This window comes from Corvus brachyrhynchos, unplaced genomic scaffold, assembly GCF_000691975.1.
Source record: "Corvus brachyrhynchos isolate BGI_N302 unplaced genomic scaffold, ASM69197v1 scaffold114, whole genome shotgun sequence".
Classification (NCBI taxonomy): Eukaryota; Metazoa; Chordata; class Aves; order Passeriformes; family Corvidae; genus Corvus; species Corvus brachyrhynchos.
In genome coordinates, this window is record NW_008238337.1 from 8,266,555 (window position 1) to 8,288,353 (window position 21,799).

General features: G+C 38.2%; 1 protein-coding gene across 1 annotated transcript; it reads right to left on the reverse strand.

Moving 5' to 3' along the window:
• Positions 1–902: 902 nt before the first annotated feature.
• On the reverse strand, positions 903–21,781 carry YPEL1 (yippee like 1). The gene is made up of 5 exons (XM_008634109.2): positions 21,754–21,781; positions 18,998–19,280; positions 7,812–7,855; positions 6,278–6,386; positions 903–5,316 (listed from the first exon to the last, which is right to left on the reverse strand). The coding sequence occupies exons 2-5, from the start codon at positions 19,112–19,114 to the stop codon at positions 5,227–5,229; spliced, it is 360 nt and encodes a 119-aa protein (XP_008632331.1). The 5' UTR covers positions 19,115–19,280; positions 21,754–21,781; the 3' UTR covers positions 903–5,226.
• Between the last annotated feature and the right edge of the window lie 18 nt (positions 21,782–21,799).

Below are 21,799 nucleotides of genomic sequence, written 5' to 3' on the forward strand. Positions count from 1 at the left end.
TTTCCAAAGGTACTCTGGTAACCCAGTTGCTGGCAGTTGGTGTTTTTATAGTCCCTCCAATACAGCAAAATGTAATTGGATGTTACTATGAACATCTCAAATCTGAAAGATACTTGTTACTTGAATCTTTATTACTTCAATTATATCCTGTCAGAAGTTAAATTTTTATACAATGAAGACCATACACCTCACATAAAATGCCATTTTATCCTTAGGGTTTGGGGTTTTTTTCAGATCTGGAAAGATCCTTATTTCATGCCCCTAAGACAGCACTTGAATAAGAGAAAGGGTAGCTGGCTATCTTCTATTTTCTCAAGATGGAAATAATATGTTTGATCTTGCATGAAGAGCATCCCTATCCCTTTGTGAGATGAAATGATGGATTATTGAAGATGCTGGGTAAGTGTGCACTGAATGACTTCATTCTGAGCCTCAGGCAGTCCAGAGGGATCATATCAATGACAAGACCAATAATCTGATGAGAGGAGCTACAGGAGTTCCTCCCAGCCAAAGCAGAATGAACAGACGGAGTGCTGTGCTCACAGTGCTCCTCAGGTCTACAGCTGACAACAAAAAGTACACCCACACTTCTTCAATTCCTCTCAAAATTAGTTTGGGGGGGTTTGCAGACTGACTCTCACTGTGCAGAGGTCCCACAATTGGCTCAAAATAGGCAAAAGGCCTAACAGTACCATCACAAATGTCTGTATTTTGGAAAGATTTGTGAAAGGAAAAAACCTCAAATGCTTTGTGGCAGTCCTAAAGCCACATAAAAAAATCAGATTCAACCCATTCACAAGTTTTTAAGAGCAACTAAGAGCACTGTCTTCTCTCTCTGGCCCTACCAGAGGATAAAGCCTGAGAACTCAATTAGCAAGAAAAGATAGCACAAAACCAACAGGTAACCCAACAAAACAATTGAAAGCTTTTATTGTGATACCTCGAATAGATACAATATAGTGAAACAACAAATGATGTACAGTATTGCTAGGACAAAACAGCAACACAGCCATGTCACCTGTAAAAGAAAGCGTTTTAAAGAGTTTAAGAAACGAGGCACAACTCAACTGCCATTTATGACTCATGCTTTAGACCTTAAACCACGCGTAACAGTCCTTTTAAAAGAAACCTCCGAAGCATCTGTTTCTTTTCCATTAAGTGTTTATACTGCTGGTTGGCTTAACATGAGTCTCAGTGAAGTCCAATAAAGTGTCCAAGAAGTTTAACAATAATTTGACAGCTTCTTCCTCTCATGGCCAATATCCAAGGCTGGAGATGACTGAAGTTTGGTCTGTGAGACTGGAGGTCACTGCTGCTGCAATCTGGCTGCTGAGATGAGCGGGCAGGAGGAGCCCTACGAGCGTCACTCAGAGGGAAGTGCATGGCCACCAAACCTGGTACCGCCTTGGGGAACTCTTGCACTGATCCACCAGTGGGAAATACAGATGACCTTTGGTTATGGGCGCAGTGGGGACTTGCTCAGCACCTCTGAGGTCAGTTTTTAACTCAAAGAAATATCATAACCCATATTCCCCCTCCTCTCCCATGGACTGCAAGCACACAGGCACAGCACCCACACAGGTCATTATGCTGGGCCTTGCTACTGAGGCATTAAGATGGAGCCATAACAACCTTCCTTCACACAGTTTGCCATTGTACAGCTTACAATCAACAAGGGAAATTCATATCCTGGCCCTTTTAACTGGCAGATAAAATTAAGATTATCAGGCTGCTAAAAGCATACAGCAGGAGTGGTTAGGTTGAGGAATCAGCAATCCCTCACCAAATTCTGCAGCTGATTTCACAGCAAGTTTGCAGTGTGACAGAATTTTTATACATGGCAGCATTGCCTTTTAGTAATCAAAAAGGTACTTAAAGTAACCAGCCAAAGACCTCTAGGGTTTGGAGGCAGACTCAGTCCTGAAAAACCATTGTTTACAACCATTATTTTGGACCTAGACAGAGAATGTGTGGTCAGATTACTAAAGTCACACCAAATTATGACCAATTACTTTAGGACAGGCATGGCTTTAGAGGTTCAGTGGAAAAAAAAACTTTCAATACATGTACATTTTTGCTAGCAAATTCCTATGCATCCCAATGAACATTTCTTCTAAGCCAGCTCATAGTCAGTTCATTTGGTCCAAGAAAGAGCCAGCAAGAAACAAAGGTTCACAAAAGCTTTTTGTTACAGTTTATAAAAAACAAAATACAAAATAAATGTTAAGACCAACAATAAAAATAACCAGTACAAGTAACAAAAGTGCTCAAGTTGGAGGGGAAGTAAACTTGCCCAGAGCAAACACATACAAACTTTAAATATAATCTTCAATATATTACAAAAATTGGTTAGAGGGAAAACGCTTTAGTAAAATTTTTTTTCAAGTAAGTTTATTTTTCTTTCAAATGACTCCTGGAAGGTTCAGTGACCAGACTGACCTCTTCACATCAGCCAGCAGTCATTGCTATCTGGATTCAACTTTCACCAAAACCAGTAACAAGAAGTCTCTATATCTTTATGAGGGGAGAAAGTAATCATTGATGCTGCCAAACAACATGGGAAGAAAATTCACATATTCCCTCAATAGAATAAGCCTCAAGAATTGTTACATGGCAGCATAAAATAGTGATTCTGTACTAGTTCTACTCTTTACTCCTTCTAAGCATCCATTCTCAATAAAAGACCAAAAAGAATATTGCTTTGTTTGGTTCTCTTAAAAGCCATAAACATCACATATAGGTCATTAACTCTTTATGCCAGTAGTCTGAAGCTCTATGTGCTAAGCACTTGAAGTCCCAACCTTTGGCATCAAAGTTAATTAAGGTTTTGGTGAAAATGTCCAGTTTGAAATATAAATAATGCACTGAAGAAAGAGGTTGAATTTCTAAGAATCAGACTGTATTATAGACAGCATTAGCTTACTAACAAGAGCTAGCCAAAGCCCCAATTTTGGAGAGAAAAATCTTTTAATACTTTGCATATTTTCTTTAATTTCAACTCTCTCTGGAAAAGCAGCCATTACTTTTGCCTTCAGTCCAGTGTACTGCCTCAGCAAGTCTGTAGCCAGGAAATAAGAAAAGCCCAAAGATACACAAACCTCACACAAGCTGTTCACAAGTATCAACATTGCAACGAGACTTAGAAGCCAACACAAACTTTTTGCTGATAGAAGTTTTAGTGCCTTCCTTGTTGGCAACATACATTGCAATGGTGGAAAACAAAATCCCAGGAATTCCAGGTCAAAAAAAGCACAAGACAGGCAACACCCAAGCCCATCTTACATCAACAATATTGTTAAAAATGAGACCTGATGTGAACACGAAGTAGCAACGTGTAAGCCACAAAATCCAGGTTGAACATGACTGTACCACCTCAGGCCTCTGGACTAAAACCCAACAGCTTGAACTACTTCTCTTACATTTTTAATTCATGGGTATCAGTCATGACAACATCTAGCAGGCAGTTCAGCCAGCCTGCATCACAAAGAATGTGTACACCTGGGAGGATGCTCTTCTCACTCCTCTCCACAAAAACACTGGAAAGCTGGTTTTAAAGATTTGTATTGCCCCTACCCATTGGCATAATTTTTCATGTCTGACAATTTCTAAAGTGCAGCAGAGTTCAGAAAGCCTATGAGAGATTCCCAAAAATGGAACAGCAGCAGCAGCACCTGTGACTAATTTCACAGGTGCCATATTAGAATTGTTACTGAGAGAAAGGGATTTCATATTGCAAGGCTTACTTATGTAGTGTTAAAGGGGTTTTTTTCCAAACATTTTGTCCTCGAGCATTAAAAGGATTAACATACAAGAAGTCTATAGAGACAGTTTAATTTGAGAATTAAGTTAGCAAATTTGTGTAGAGCGTTTCTTTCACAGTTGCTCAGTTTGCATACACAGATACCAACAGCTCATATTGTGCATACACTTTCCAGAAGTTTCTCTCATTAACTGACTCCATTAAAGAAACAGCATGAGAACAAAAGAGAAGGTGAGTTTCATATAAATTTTTATTATAAAAAGATACTTGGGGATGATTTAGCCAGCAAACCAGGAAACCCTTTCCCCACCCCCAAATTTTAAAAACTATCTTGCTATTTTATTTTATGAAAAAACAAGTCAAACTTCCCTTCCCCCTTTTTACTCCTCCTTTTCCTACAGGTACTATATTAATTTTCATGTCATAGGCTCTGGCCATTTCTCACAAAAATAAATATTTTTGTTCAAATGTAGCAGAAGACTTCAACAAGTTTCCTTGACATCAACCTCTTTGTCCAGTGCATTAGGACTATACAGTTACATGGAACCAGCCATAAAACTTTACTGATGCACAAGTCCCTGTTACTGACAAAGGTACAGTACCAAAACTTTGTTTTTTCCTAATATACCAACTAATTTTTTTTTTCCAAAATAGAAGATGCATATATTTTTCTGTCTTTTTAATCTTTCAAGCTATAGTTTTATAAATTTTTTATCCAGCAAACTCCTTAGGGAATATGTTGGTTTTAAAGAAACATATTCTATAGCATTATTGATTTTAAATCTTTCTATGTTATTCCTTTAAGACACCAAACCTCTGGCATAACCTTTCCTAACAACTTGAGACCTACTAACTTCAGTCAGTGCAATTGAAGTAATTTTTTGAAGTGAGCACTGTACCTTTAACCAATTCACCTACAAGATGTACATAGGTTGTGGTACACTCAAATTTAAAAAAGAAATTAATAACTACAATACTGCATCCTCTTCACTGCCAAACACATCAGAAATTGCTACATATAAAAAAGCACCCCATCCCATACATTCTTTTAGACTGCTCAGGTACAGAACTTCTACAGGACTGGAGTGTAGGTGTTTAGGCAAGAAGCATGCACAGCAGAAGTAGCATTAAAGGCATAGGTCAGAGAGAGATGCTAACCAGTAAAATCCGTCTTCAATTAGTGAACTGTTTCTCTAGACTGAGAGAGTTTAGAAAAAGGTCATCCAAAATGTTCCAAAACAACTGTTCACACAATAATACACGTACAAAAAGAGGGAACTTACACAAGGAGAAAAGGCAAACATGGCCTGAAATAGCCACTTACACTACACTACTCATTTGTGAGGTTTCAGAGTTCAGTGATATTCTCAGGGCCACTCTAGCCAAGCTCTTCCTTTACTTTGCATTAGTCTTTGTAAAGCCTGCTCCACAGAATATAGTCCAAAGAGAAGGAAAAACGTTGTGGTTCACTCCCAGCCATTGTCTTTTATCATGTGGGCAAGTTCAATGATAAATTTTCCTTCTTTGTATTTCTGACTGCTCTCAAAAGCATGTTCCTGAAAAGGAAGAAAAAAAAAAAAAAAATATCAAGACAACACTGCATTAAGCTTGGGAAATTAAGTATTTTAAACATCACACTCGCCTTAAAAATACAAACCAGGAGCTATTACAGTTAACAATCCATATTGGTTACACCAAGTAAGGGGAGGGAGGGAAGAAAGAGAGGTTGGAAAGCACTGAGAAGGAAACAGAAGCAACTTCTCCTAAGTGGAATCACCAGATCTACTGTACAGATCTTGCTGTGGAACTGTCCATGTTCTCTCTCTGCTTAGGGAATTTTAATGCTTTTTTTAAGTGAAGGTTAGGAAATGTTATGTGTGTTATTTCCTTATTCTCAGAAGTAATGAAAAGAGGGAGTGCAAACCTCTTCAAAACCTCTATATTCATCATGGGAATGCATTAGGAAAACTTCTAAGATCTGAAGCTACACTGAAGCAGTGAAAATCCTACATGCAACACCAAAAATCTAATATTTTCAAAACATCAAACTTGCAACACATTTGCAAGTGCACAGGTAAATTTTCAAACAACAGAACTGAGTCCACATTATTTGTAAACAGTGTAATATGCTCAGTACCATTTATTGTAATCAATATTTTTTCTGTATAACCAACTTTTGCAATCTAAGACATTACAGACTCACTTTGGCAATTTCCCCCACCTGGTTTAGTGCATGTGTGCTTGGTAGTCTTGCAAAAAGATTACCAAATAAAGAAATATTAAATAGCTGTAATAGCACCTATAGCTCATGCTTGATTTGCAGTCCAGAATAAAGTTACTATCTGCTACAGTATTTCTGCAGATGCAAGGAAGCAAGACTATATTAGAGCCTGATATATACAAAAGCACCAGAGCTAACTCACCTAAACTATCAGGAAAGGTGCTACTCAATGGCCAACTCAAACATCTGTGCTTCAACATACAAACATTTCTTGAGGATTTAAGTCTATTACTTACATATTTCCATCCAAGAGTGGTTTTACAGTTTTCACAATAGATATCTGCTACAGCATGTAAACCTGTCAGAAGAACTCTCTCCTCTGCTGGACCACAGCCCACATTTACCCTGAAAAAAAGGGAGAAATTATATTAACAGCATGAGTGTGTTTCTTTTCTTACCGTTCCCTGCCTTTTGTCCAGCAGACAAAAAACAGTTAAAAAAAAAGCCTAACTTATTCAATGCTGCAAAAGTAACTTCCTCTGTTACACTGAGCAGAGGGACAGAAAGAAAAAAGGAGGTTGTTTTTTGTTTTTAAATGGCTGTGCTGTCACTGTTGGTGATACCACTTACTCCCAGCAACAAAGACAAAGGAAGTTTAAATAGTTAAGCTTCCAGAGAACAGAACACTACACAGTAACTGGACACTTCTACAGTTTCAGGCTTTTCTTCAAAAACAATTTGAGACCTCTGTAATGGAAGTCTGTACCAGTGAATCAGCACCAACAGCTGAATTTAGAACCAGCTCCAAAATAGCAGCAAGGAAAAAGCCTCATAAATATTTCTTTGCTACAGATCAGCAGACTAAGCTCTGATGAACAAACAGCAATTTCAAAACAAAACACCCCATGAAGTACTGCATCAAGCCAGTTTTTCCACAAATGAGTCTATGCAGAAAACATGAGGCAAGACTAAACCAAGTTTTTAGACAGTTTTAAACAAGAGCAAAATTTTGCTATTTTTGCTGTTGTAGTACCAGATTCTTACTATAAGATTTATAGCAGAAATCCCAAGTCACCACTGAATGACTACATATTAAAAGAATTTCAAGGATCTGCAATCAAATCCTTTGCAGTTACAGTTCCATTATCCTGGTCAAAAATAGACCAGGACACTCAACTGCATCTCTTTTTCAAAATGCTGCAACACAAAAAACTGCTGAAAAATAAAGACAAAAAAGCAATCCTGCATATTAAAAACTCAAAATACACCCATTAACAAATGCAAAGAGCCTTTCATCAAGGGAAGGACATGCCTAAGATGGCAAATACTAGGCTTGATAAGATCACAAAGATCTTTTCCCTCTAGCACATTTGCAATATTCAAGGTCATTTAAGATGTACCAGGTTTACTGAAACATTAACCTGTAAATGTATCCAACTATCAGACTGGGAAATTCTTTAGACCACACCAGAGTTGTCTAAAGAAAATTTACAGTTACTCAATATATTGTGACTTCTGGAGTATCTCAGAATGGCAGATCCCACTCAACACAGTTACCATTACATACACAAAAGGAATTTCACATTAAGACACTCCCCTAATCTTTCAGCTCTCAGCAGAATTACTTAAAGTACAAGATAAACTCATATATGTGCAAAGGAATGCTCCGGAATCAACCCAGTAGCTCTTTAATAACTATTGCTGGTGAGTAAAGCCAGCATTTAAAAGAACAGGGCAAAGTACAGCTACACTAATTCCTACTGTTTTCCACTTTGGAAGCATAAAGTTACACTCTGCAGGTGGTGTGCAGAACCATAACCACATACTTACACAGAATTGAAGAGGTAGGCTCGTCCCTGGCTTCCCTGGAAGGACTGCATTTAAAAAAAGAAAGAAATTGCACTTGTTAAACACAAAGTCCCTCCAAACAAAAAACCAAATAGTTCCAGAAGGGTATGTTAGTAAACATAAAATGATAATATAGATATAAACTATTTCAGGTCAATTACTTTATACCCGTTCTTTGTAGGAAAGTCTGGTCAGACAAGTTTTCACCTACATTAGATTTTTAGCAATGATTTAATTTTACTTTGTCAAGTGCTATTGCTCAAAATCAGACATCCATAATGCAAGCAAAACATAGTTTTTCCTACCCCTCTGCAAGATATCAATTCTCATTTTCCTAGACATCCTTCATGCTAATTGAAATAATCTGCTTTTAACTCAAAGGGAATTACTCCCATCTCCTGTCTTCCCCTGCTGCAGCCAAAAGATGATTTATTTCAATTTCATTGCATCATTTGATATAAGACCAGTGAAATTCTGGACCAAGCATAAAACCAGCATATTGCACTCAGGAAATGCATCTGATCAGTTTATAATTCACAGATAAGCTCAGCTTCATTTTAGTAAGACAACTGTTACCCTCAAATGCCTGACCCACAGGCATATGCTTTCAAATCTCTCACATTCCTGATGGATTATGGACAAATGATGACTGTTAGACTTTCTTGGCTGGATCTAAATTAATATTTTAGTTCAGAGCAGTAGCACAGTTGTGAATTAAAACCCCTAATCAGCCACACTTACTGGGGGCTGGTTTGGCTTGGGAAGCAGTTTCAGTGCCTGGAAACTGCACCCTTGATCCTTCTGAACCAACTAAACCAGCAGCTCTTGCATGCACTCAGCAATGTTAATGCAGACACAGACCTGAACCTGTGAGCAGGCTGTGAGATGTGGACATCCTGGGAGAACTTGTGAGCAGAGCAGAGCCAGCCACAGGTAAAACATTCAAAACAAAACAGACACATCACTGCTTTCATCTGGTTCCTTCTGCATTGAATTACCAAGTAATTTAGACACAGCCATTACTTCCCATTCAAACAGGATCACACTGGAACTGAGTTTTTCTTTTTTCTCTCTTCCATACTGAATTCCATTTTTAAAAAAAATCTGTAAACTGTCTTAATTTCTTTTTTCTTCCAGCCTTTCCATTCTCTAACCAACTTTCAAAGAAAATTAACTATTTTATCCATGACGCAGAGAAAGTACAATTGTTTTTAAGAATCCCTGTGGTTCTAGTGTTGAACATCACAGACCAACTTCTCAGAGGCCTGCATTAGATCAACATGGAAGGTTTTTGGAAGGAAAATATCAACCTGAATACTTTTGCATGGTTTTATCATCAGGCATAAAACCATAGGCAGAAGGTCCTTTCTGTAACAGATTCTTCTTCTGACATGTATTTAGTTACATCATTACAAGTCATTTGACACTAAAATAGGTATTTTGCTAGTCTACCAACTAGCAACACAACAGCAGTTAATTCTTGTCTTTTAATTACTCAGAACAGTTTGCCAAAAAAAAAAAAAACCAAACCAAACCTCGTAAAAGGAAAATGCATATAAATGAACCCTTTTTGATCAGTATTAACCAGATTATATACTGCAATAAAGAATGTTTAAAGAAATCCATGCCTCTGGACTACTCTAGGTAGCAATAGTGGCAGAGTAGTTACATCTAGCCCTTACGTACTTGCAAAATCTTGTATTAAGATGAGAAATTCTACTTAACAGTTTATGGCACTGCTATTTTATTATTTTAGCAACCATTTAAAAGAAGTATTGAGAGAACATATTACTGTTCTCCCCAACTACTTGAAGGGAGGTTGTAGCAAGATAGGGTCAGTCTCTTCTCTCACCTAACAAGTGACAAGACCAGAGGAAATGGCCTCAGGTTGCACCAGGGGAGGTTTAGGTTGGATACCAGGAAACATTTCTTCACCAAAAGGATTGTCAAGCATTGGAACAGGCTACCCAGGGCAGTGGTGGAGTCACCACAGACACAGATGTGGCACTTGGGAACATGGTTTGTGGTGGACTTGTCACTGTTGGGTTTGTGGTTGGACTTGATGACCTTACAAGTTTATTCCAACCTCAGTGCTTCTAAGGAGGTTCTAACTTTAGCAAAGACAAAAGAGAAAGTATTGTCTCCACCAGCCAGAACTGCAAGTCTTATTTTTCACCAGGCAAGGAAAACCAGATAGGCTGTGCAGGACAGTGAAAGCTGAAACTTCAGATGGGACTGACCCTGAAAAGGGGATACTTGGTTGAGGAGAGAGTCTGAACTGCTCTGCCAGAAAGTAATTTATCCTTACACCTGCCTTTAAAACAAACAAACAAAAACCCCACCAATAGTTCAGTTCTCCTGAGATACTTAAACACACATCACAAAACTGACAGAATGGTGCAGACCTACAGTCTGCAGTCCCTACAGAATAACCAGGACTTTCTAGACTAGAGCCAGTAACAAACAGAGAATGCTTACTTGTGGGTGAAAACAAAAACTCTTCACATATATACTCTTAAAAACTGCCCACTAACAAATTAATAACTAGCCTGGGTAAAACATGCATTAATTTAGAGAAAACTACAGATGTGCAACTCCAAAATTTAAGAAAAAGCAAAGGAGACACTTTAAAAATCCTCTTAACTCAGTAAGAAGTAATCGTAAAACTAGAACTTCCTTGTTTCACATACCTGAAATTATTAAAAAGAACTTCCAAAGCTATGATGACCATGATATTTGCTTAAGCTATTGTAAAAATTCTTAAAATTAAAAAAGTGGCAGCCATTTCCCCTTGCTTTAAAAACTCCATGTTGTCAATTAGAATTCACAAATCCTTTTTCAAACTGCACCAAGAACTACTCTTTATTAATCATGTGCTAGTTTCTCTATTTATATGTAATTACACATGGCAATCATATACAAATTAATGTGGTGGGTAGGGTTTTTTTGTCTGGTCCTATATAATAATTTTTAAACTACTTATATGCCATACCTGAAGTTCCCCAGCAGGATGGGGAAGAAAAAAAGACTCCAGAACAAAATAAGAGTCAGGAGACCTTCTGAACAATCTTATGCAATTACTTCTGCCAAGTTTATGTTTAGTCTTGACTTAGTATCACCTAATAAAAGCTCTCCTTTGACCCTGCATTTTTCAAAATTAAGCAGAGGGCAGTAACAGGATGCCAAGAATAGCACAAAAAGCAGCTCTTCCCCTCTCTTCTTTCATAAGCTGAAAAAAAATTCAAGCCAAATGAAATAAAAACCACAGGTTGGAAAGCACTGCTTTAGTTGTTTTTCTTTTCCTAATATATTTTTAAAGATGACTTGACTTTTCTTGCACCCTTTGCTTTGTTGCTCTAGACATCTTGTACTCTCTTAGGTTTATTTTCCCACAGAAATGGCCATTACCTTCTAATCTTCAGGATTATCAAGGTAGAGTGGAGGGAGAAGCAACACAAAATCTTTTCCTGTGTCACTGGCTCTAATAAGAAAGAGAGTTTACAAAAAATCCCCTGTAAAAAGCTCCTCCATTCCAGCCTTGCTTCTGTTCCCAGAGTATGACTGATTCATTTGATACCATCTTTTCTTACCTACACTCATGTTTAGAGGCTAAAGATTGTATTTACATGCCACAGAACACTTGTTTCCTTGCCCAGCTGCAAAGAGCAAGTTCCTCCATGTTTACATCACTCAGATAACTCAACAGGAACCTGCAGCAACTTGTGCAACTGCATTCTGGAACACAGAACACAGGTCCAGGCAACTCAGACTTCCCTTTAAAACCAGTGTCCAACCACACCATCTGTGTTTCACTGAGCACTGAATGGTCTGCAATCCAGCCATGCAGAACTCTTATACACCTACTGGAATAAAAGCACTGCAAAGATATCCATTTTTAAATTCCTATGCTTTTTAATTTTTATTATGAATCTCTTGTCAGCACTTGGCAGTCATAGTTTCTTATTCACATGAACAGCTGAGATTTTTTCCCCAAAAACTGTACTCAAACACCACAGAAAGGTATACATCTGGCACATATGCATTCTCCTAATCACAGAATATTAGTGTGTAGGGTTCCACCCACTAAAAGATGTAAGAAAGATTTTATTATCAGAGTTCTACTTTCTGATGCATCCTACTGCTAGAAATTAAAAGAGGACAACTCAGTTTGGCACTTGAGCTACTTGCTAAGCTTGTAACTTGGCTATAAACAGAATATTTTGCATAACCAGAAAAAAATTAATACTGAACATTTGTTTTTACCCACTAGGTTTCTCACACTCTGCACTGTATGATTCAGTTACACTGATATGAATTTTAAGAGACTGACAGGTTAAACGCCTTGTGTGTCAACTGCTCAAAGAAAATTAAAAAGTATTTTAAATGGCAGTGTCAAGGACTAACTGGCATAACTGTTCAAACCAGTCTCCAGACAAACTGCTCTTCAATAGAATAAACATCACCTATGCAAACACAAACTTTAACTTTGCAACATTCGTTCAGCACTCCCAAGATCACAAGCACTATACATAAATCAAAACTAAAGCAGAATATTCTATTCAAACTGAGTCTTAAATATGTCTTACCCATTAGAGAGGAATTAGAACAGAATGGCAAGTGTGTTCATCAATAATGACTCACACCAACCAGGATTTTTTATTTAGAAGCTGGGCAATTTATCAGTTCAACTAATATCTGCAGTTGAACTTTAAACTTGCTATAAGGCTGATTTTTCATGGTCCTCAATTAATAATACTGGATTGATTTATGAGTTAACTTATTCCTTAGAAAATCCACATCTTACACCAGCTGCCCATTTATACAGAAGGATGTACAAGATCTATCATGTTTTCTTGTTTCAGCACAGCTGAAAGTATCTAGAATGTCTAACAGTTATCAGCAGTAATGTCCAACTGTGCTCACAAACTACAGTAAAGTCAACTGCAAGAATAGTTTGGAACTAGGATCTTTCCAAGTCATCTGACAGACCTCTGTCACCAGTGTATTACGTAGTAAATATATACATGCTTCACTTGCACGCTTGCACATACCTGCAGAATTAGGTATGATCTATGCTTGTAAATTAAACCCACCCTTACCTCTAGCGCCAGAATTAGCTGTTTGACCCAGGAGGAAAGGAAACAGCAGTCAAGCAGAACATGTATTTACTGCCCTAAGGCACAGCTGAAGGCATGGGTGGGGGAAGGGATGCTACTGAAAAGCTTATGCCATCAATTATTCCCCACAGATGGGATTAGATTGCATGGCTAGAGATCACGCTCCACAGCAAATATCCCAGGAAACTGCCATCTTAGCATGTATTGGGGGCAAGCAGGGCTATTCTGAGCAAGTCACAGTGGCATTAACAGTGTCTGCAAGCTACTCAAAACACAGAAATAAAATATTAAAGAATGAAAATGAAAGAAGTCCATAGGTTTTTGTTCAGTTTCATTTCCTTGAGTTTCCTTTCATTTGCTGGAGTTCCCTTTACAAGCTAAGATAGATAAAGCTGAATCACTTCTCTGAACAAATAAGCACATTGGGGAAATGCAGAAAATTGTATTTGTAGGGGCAGGATTCCTAAAGTAAACCAGAAACACAAGGGCTCTGATGTCTGAAATTATCTCCTCAGCAAGATGCATCACAGATTGTAAGGATATCCTCTCACTTCAAGACTTGCAACATAAATTCAGAAAACTGAATTCAACACAAGCTACAGACAAAAAAAAATTATCGGGGCAAAAAAACCCCACATTTGTTCCATTTGGTATTTCCCTCACATCCAATTCCTTGATAATGCAGACCACCAGACATGCTGCTACTCAGCTGCTTCCTAGGCAAGTTCTAGAAGACTCCTTGATTTTTTTTTTTTAAGTTCACTTCCATTCACTTATTTACTGAATTGAATAAAGCATGTTAAAAAGTTTGATATGTAGAGAATAACCTTAAAAAATTCTACCCCAAAACCTGCATGCCTGCAAACCTGGCAAATGGTATTTCCTCAAAGTGAAGACTTTGTCAGGCAGGACAAGTTATCTTGACCCATGCAGCATCTTGAATAGATTTCACAAATAATTATATCAAAATACGCAGAGTAGAACACTTCCCTGGCACTTTCCAACTCCTTTAAGCTTTCAAATCTATTCTTGGATGTTTTCCAAAGATTGCCTCTCTTTCAAAAAGTAGATTCTTCCCCCAGAAGAAAAAAATGAACCCAGAAAACTAGAAGCCTCCTGGGGAAAAAAATTATCACCAGAATATTTATGAAAATGAAAACGTCCTTCAAGCATACATAAAACAGGCCCAACTATGTTTCCAAATACTCATTGTATCATAAGCAAAGGAGGATTACAAATTGAACCAAGCTAAGCACAGCATATTTACTTAAAGACAATAAACCCTTTAAAAAATTCCTCTTGATCTCATCAGTTAAGCAGTGGGGGACAGAACCACAGATTGCTAAGCAAGGCTAAAAATGTTTTTGCATCTATTTAGACTGAAGACTCTTCCTTCTCATCAATAATAGAAGAATAATCATACTGAAAGCCTTGGAGAACTAAATTTAACCACCAAGATCATTCTTTCACCCACAAGTGAAAGAAGGGTGCAAGGATTTCCCAGTGCAGTCAATGACAGTTACATATATATATATATGTGTGCGTGTGTGTATTTCTTTACATAGAACTCATTCTTGAAAATATTGACACATCTAGTCTTCTCTGTGACTTCACATGACTTTTTCCCCCTCTGGTCAGATATGCTTTGCAATGAATGAGACAGAAGAAAGTGACAGTATTTATACAGACATTTATACAAAATAATCCAAATTCTCTCCATTCCCAGAATTAAGGCACACTGTAAAATGTTTCAACAATCTTTCAAGCAGGTCAACCTTGAGTAACAAAACATTATCCTTTGCAGTATGTCCACTAGGTTCCAAGATTTCTATTAAGTATTTTGTACTTTTTTTGTAATTTGTTGGATCATACCTGAAGTTCTACGCAACTACTGGAACGTAGTAGGTACAAGCCATTCTCAAGTGCTTTGGGATTTATGCTCTTCAAGTAACATTTGTCTCCTATAAAATTAACTGCTCCTAATAATCACTGCACATTTCCTACTATTACATAACAAATCAAAAGAAAGCTCTTTCAGTTAGGCCTTTCACAAAACTTATTCCAGAATTGCTCCAAGAGCAGCAAATATGTAACATTTTATTCAGGCCACACAAGTGGCCACCTCCCCTTTACTTCAAGGAGTCTTGTAGAAGTTATCTCAAAATTAAATTATGTTTGGATTCTTTTAATTATTATTAACATAGACTGTTTATATATATATATACACACATATACATATTTATATATATACACACATATACTGTTTAATAGCACTTTTTATGTGCTATTTGAACATCTTAAATCCATGAAGTGCCTCCTATGGTATCAATTCTAAATCCACTAAGTGCTTCCTATGGCATCAGCTCCTTGCCTTACTCTTACATTAAGAGCTGTGGTTGTTTGCTCATAGTTTACTTCTCTTCTGTGCCTGCAGTCATGGTAGGGTATGATTCTAAAAATATTTGCCTCTTTAAAGAAATTTTTAAAAGCCATAGATTCTTCCCTGTCTTGTGAACATAGTCCAGTGTAGTGATGACTGGTTTATTCCTTCTCATAGCAAATAATATTTTAACATCCACTTTGAAGTCTTCACCAAAGAAAGAGAAAATCCAGCACTCACAGACCTGTTAGCAATGCATTCAGTCATGCCTAAGATGCACCTGACACCACTTCAAACTTACTTCAATTAAATGTCACCTAGTTTATTAGCTCTCTGACTGTGTATCCTTCAAATTAATGGTTTCCCCGAGATAACTTGGAGAGTTATAAATTTTTATGGCAAGTGTTCATATATGTGTGCATGTGTCCAGCTGTACAGACTAATGTTTGTCATTCTCTACTGCCAATGACCTCCCAGTTTGGGGCTCCTAATCTCAACCAGTCTTCTTCCCACACCTTCCCCAAGTTCCTTCCCAGCTGCAGAAAACACAAGGTTCTTACAGAGTGAAAACCTCTAGAAATGTATGTTTTAACCACTAATATCAAGTTGATTTCAACACTGGGCAACACACAGAGCCCTTTCACAGCTGCAGAGAAAACTAAAACCACAACTGAATTCACTTGAGCAGGTAACACATTTTTGTCCTGTCTCATTAATCTGCGTTCTTTCTTCTAAGCCATTGCCAAGACTCTTGGTTGCCATTTTATCACCAGCAAGGGCACAAGAAAAAGAGAGCTTTGTGATTCATTCCAGGGCAAGAAAGAGATCCTGCTGCTCAAACAGAACAGAAATAAAATGAAAAGGTGATTCGTGTATGCTGCCACCCATGTCAGACAACTGACATCAACAGTTCTCAAAAGCAGAAGAATTGCAAATCTGTATTGAAGTCAGGTATTCTGAGGATCAGAATCAAAGGGAAGATTGACAGACACATGCAGCACTTTTTGCTTTTCCATGACAGACCAACATTTAAGAGAAACACCACTCATTTCACAGTACAGCTTATCTTTTCAGCTTCAAGTCAAAAAACATTACAGTGTCAGGTGTAATAAATCCTTATACCACATTAGAAAGCCAGTTGGAGCTGCTTTAAATTAGAAGTGCACCATATATTTTGGTTCATTTTTCCTGACCCCACACAAGGAAGAAAATCACCATGTACCCAGGAAAGATGGGGTGAGGGACAACCCCCAAAGGAAGCAGCTATAGCCAGGCATGAAATAAATACTGTTTGCCTTTATCTGCTGCAGAGGACCTGTGGCACTGGGGTTCTGGACTGAGATGGTACAGGAAGCATTTGGAAGAAAGCAATAATCTGCAACCAAAAATTGTATTTAGAGAATGTAACACAGAGCTTCAGCTTTGAACTAGGCCCTCAAAGTAAGGCAGCAGGGGGAAATCAGGTTGAACAGTCTAAGACTACTCCATCAATAAATCCAAACCAGCCCAGGAACCACACTGCTCTTAGTTAACTTTACATGGTTTAGAATCAACTTGCTACGCTTCAGGTTGGTTTGTGCTTGTTTGGGGTTTTTTTCCTGCATCTGAGTAGTTACAGTAACCAGGATTCTAGATATGTTAAAAAAACGGTATCTCTCACTGACCTAAGTTCATTGCACATAATGCGCCTCAATGAAGGCACTTCAAGAGTTCAGAAAAAAAAACAATCAAACTGTATTTGCACTCCCCACCCTCCCCAGGGCCAGCTGTACTTATTTTTAATGATCCAAGTCTATCTATTGCTTTGCAGTTGTTTCCATCAGAAGAACTTCTCCAGTGTTGGATTGTGTAAAGCTTCAGCCTAAGGAGGATGGGTTTTCCAAAGCTATGTCCCAAATACAAGTACAATAGATGACAAATGTTCTTTTTATTTCAAAAAACATACAAAAAAATATATCTCACATTTAAATGCATTTCTCTTTTACCATACAGATTTAGACAATAAAATACGGTTAAGAAATCTTAAATTGACAAAATATGGATCAGCTGTCAAATAAGCATATGGTCAACCTGCAAGTACAAATACTTTTTTAACGTGTCTTCACCAAAAATTAAGGAAGCCAGAAATAAAGCAGACTCCACCTCTAACACCCTTCCCAACACCATCAGAAACAACTTAGAAGTAATTACTTGTATTCACTATAGATTTTTTGAAGAGTCCTCTAACAATCAAATTTTCAATTCAAAGAAAACATAAGGTTTGAAATTATTTATGAAGCTGTAAGATGAACATATGATTTGCTTAACATATTCAAAGTATTCTGTTGACCAAAGCTCCCAAACCCCTGGAGAAAACCGGCTATGTGGCAACTGTGGCAGCTTAGCTGACATGCAAAAAATCTAAGTCCACAAAAAGAAGAGCTTCCTATTAAGTATGTGTTGGATTGTATTTTCTCAATGAATTAATACATCTCGAGACACAGCAAAAAAATTTCTTTCTTCCTGTAGGTATCTACAACCTGAAGTTCTGGAAAGATGAACCCCTCCCAGTATTTTTTGGCCCAGAACACAAAGTGAATAATGTAACTATGAGTGCTTGCAATTTAGAATCCAGTGGTGCCAAAAAGGCCTCTTAGATTCTGAAATCAACATGGAAAAAAATTAAATTCAAGTAAAAGGAAAAAACTGTATGGGGAAAACCCATTATTTCCTGATAGCCCCTGGATAAACAAGCAGGTATACTTTCTCCTCACCCAAAGAAAACCTAAATTCAGAAGCAGCAGCATTCTCAACTCCTCCCATCTCTTCAGCACCAAAGAGCAGCATCACCTTAGTGCTGCTGAACACACAAATATACAGGAGCAACAGAGAGAACTTTTAGTGGCAAACCCTTTATAACTAACTTTATTTGACAAAGTACTTATATAGAGAACATTTTGTATTAAAAAGTTTGAAAAGCAACTGAAGTGTTTTCTCCAGGACAGTATAAAGAGTAATTTAATCAGGAGTTTGTTTGAAGCAAAGAATGAATCAGTCTGTCAAGTATTTATCCCAAACTTCAAGCTTTCCTACATATTTCATACATCACAAGTCTTGGTTTCTTCTAGCAACAGGGAAGAAGGGCAGGCCTAGCCTGTTTCAAGGTTCCACCTACTCTCTAAGCTTACACAGTCCAACTATTCTGAACATCTCTGGCTAATCATATTCCTCAGGAGCTGGTAGACAGCAAAAGTGTGTTTACAGATTCCATAACAGAAGCGGGACACTCTGGAAACAGACAGTTTTGTGACCTTCAGTCCAAGAGAGTCAAAAATAATCTGTCTGGAATAACCATAACCAGAATAATTTCCCTACCCAGTGATCCATGCTTTTGTCTGACAGTTTTCCTTAGCTGACTTTTCAGATACAACAGCTCACAAACAGTACCCACCTGACAGCAGACACAGGTTGTTAACATGGGGAATATATTAGATTAACCTTTATGTCACATTCGGAAGTTTCCAGAATATATCCAGTTCTCAGTACACAACATGTATGACCCGAGCGTGAACCCAGGAAAGATACTCTGAAGTACGCATCAATTTGCATCCCTTATCTACTGGGAGTGGTGTCACAGTGACAACCATTTTGGTTAAGAAATAATTCATGAGGTCTCTAAAGAAACCACTTGCCTTGGAGATCAATTCATCGTGATTGGCGAGATGGGCTCTGCAGTGGATACAGCTGTAGGTTCGATGGCAGTTTGGCAGGTAAGCCTGGAACGTTTTTGATTTTGTCATTTTTACCATCTCTGCTGGTGGCTCCTCACTCAGCTCAGGGCTGGCACTTGAAGAATTACAACTTTGCTGAACTCGCTGACAAAAGAAACACTGGAATATGCAAGCAAAAGCCGTTGTTGTTCTGGAGTGTGTGTGGCACTTTCCACACAAATGACAGAAGAGAAACAGTCACAACCTGTAGGTGAAAAGAGCAGAACAATTAGCAGCTTACAACAAGACCAGAGTTAACTTGTTATTCAGCAAGTCCAGCCATAAAGCAAAGCGTTATTTGGAGCAAATGCCTGGCTGCACTACAGGCCCCTTTTTCTAAGGGGCTGCGCAGTTCAAGTTCCATTCAACACAGCAAAAAGCAGTTCTGTTCCACTAATGGCTTCTACTCTATCACACTTCTAATGAGGGACGAGAGTCAAACAGTTCTCCATGAAACACAAGCACTTTCTACATTATACCAGGTGTACTCTTTAAGACATCCATGCAGAAAATCACACTAAAAATGTAGGGAATATGAGAAAGTTAATTGTTTTTTAAGTTCTAGTGGTCAGTTCCAATATAGCAAGCAACAAGGCATTGTGGAAAACACTTGCTCTGTCCAACAGCAAATATATTTTGTAAATTTGCACTTCAGTTTTCAGCAAAAATCTTGCAGTATCACATCTGGCTTTGAGTCAAATACCAAGTAAAATGCTGCCACCCTATTCAGGGATCCGTGTCTACTCCTCTTTCAAGCTCTGCAGAATTATGCCTTCAGGCAAAGACCTTCTTGACTGGTGTCCTGATCAAAGCTAATTAGGTACTTCCTCACTGTACCTCAGAATAGCCTTAATAGAAGCTACCAAATCCACAATCTGATACTGAAGCTAAATTCTGCAGAGAGAACACCCAACTGCATCCTTAATCCTCAGAGTGCATTTCAGAGACATTACATGTCAGAGCATGCCAGACCCTCCTGCTATGCTGGAAAACAAACTTTTTTAGTTTGCCTGAAAACGAAACAGATTCTAAACACTGGTAACATCTACGGGTCTGTCAGAGGCCAGCAGTTCCCAGGCTATGCATGCACCGTGCTAATGAGCACTGCGAACACTGCACAGTCACTTATGTCATCGGCTGTCAGGTGACTGCCAGAGTAGGTCAATAGCACAAACAGAAATGAGAGACAATATAAGGAATTTACAGTATGTTGATCCAGCTAAGAGCATGCAAATGACTTATCACAGTTGTAAACTGTGTGCAGGGCAGCACTAACCACTCTTCCAGCAGTAGGATAGTGGTAATACAGCTACAGCAGATAATGAAAGCCACATAAATTAAAGACCGTTTATAGGAAGCAGTCACTGTGCTTCAAAAGAAGCCTTGAGAAAGCAATCTGCACAGCAGGCCCAGCACATGAGACAACCAGAGCAAAACTTAAAGGGTTTCGGTTTAAATATATTTTTTTAATTCTAAGCAGAAGAAAACTCAAACTACTGAAGGACGTGCTATAAGAATTTCTTACACAAAGAATTGCAAGGGCAGAGATAAGCCACAAACAAAACACGTAACACAACACAGGCAATCCAAAAAAATAAACAATCAGAACAACCTGTCATCCAAAGCATGGGTCTACACATGAGACTGATTGGGAAAACATTTGATAAGGAATATATTTATATGTTTGAAGTATTAATCTATTTGGCATGAAGAGCAGGACTTAAATATTAATAGTAATTTAAACAAATATTATATACTTTGTGTCCCAAGATAATTTAATTACAACTGCACAAGGAAGAATAATTACATTATTTGCAGAAAATAGCTTGCTCTTGTAGAACAACTAGATACAAAGCCACATTTATTAGAAATAAGATATACAAGAAAAATAACCTAAGAACATGAGGTTCCCATTAAATTCCCTGTTTGAACTCGATGTTAGATACAGATCCTGTGTAGGTTCACAGAAACAGACAAACCCAGAAAAAAACAAGGTTTCAGAATGAAAGGCAGCACATGCTAAGGCATTTTAACTTTGGCTTAAATTAAACCCTTTCCACCAGTAATTGAAACACGAGTTCAATCCCTGCAAAAGTTCAGTAGGTGTAAATGTGGCACTTGGGGATGTGGGTTAGTGGTGGCCTTGGCAGTTCTGGGTTAATGGTTGAACTCGATGACCTTAGAGGTCTTTTCTAACCTTAACAATTCTGTGATCCTGAACGTAAAAGGAAAGTATTTTTCTTCAAGGCATTCCTAGAAGTGTTTTAAATTCACACTTCTAAAGGCAATCTGGACTCTTCCAGATTCAATGTACCAGGTTCTTCAACTACAGAAATTAAAGTAACTCCAAAGCTCATTTGGCAATACTGTATTTGATATTGCTCTCTTCAAAAAGACGACTGTTTGATATACACCATAGGAACCACGGACTTGTTGTGCCGTTAAAGGCGCAATTGAAAACAAACCATTTCCTAGCTCGCTCTAACAATGGTAAATAAATCCAGTCTCACTTCCCTCTCATAGTTACGAGCAGTTCCTCGGGCTGCTGCTCATTATTCCCCACAGAAGAGATTAAAAACCTGCACCAGCTATTTCTCTCATTCTTTCTCAAAGCCCGTGCTTTGGTCCTGCGCAGACACAGGTGTGTCTCCTGAAGCTCTACTTGTGTTCGCACCTACCAGTTCAGCGCCCAGGGGCTGTCCGGGCCGCCGGAGCCGGGCACGG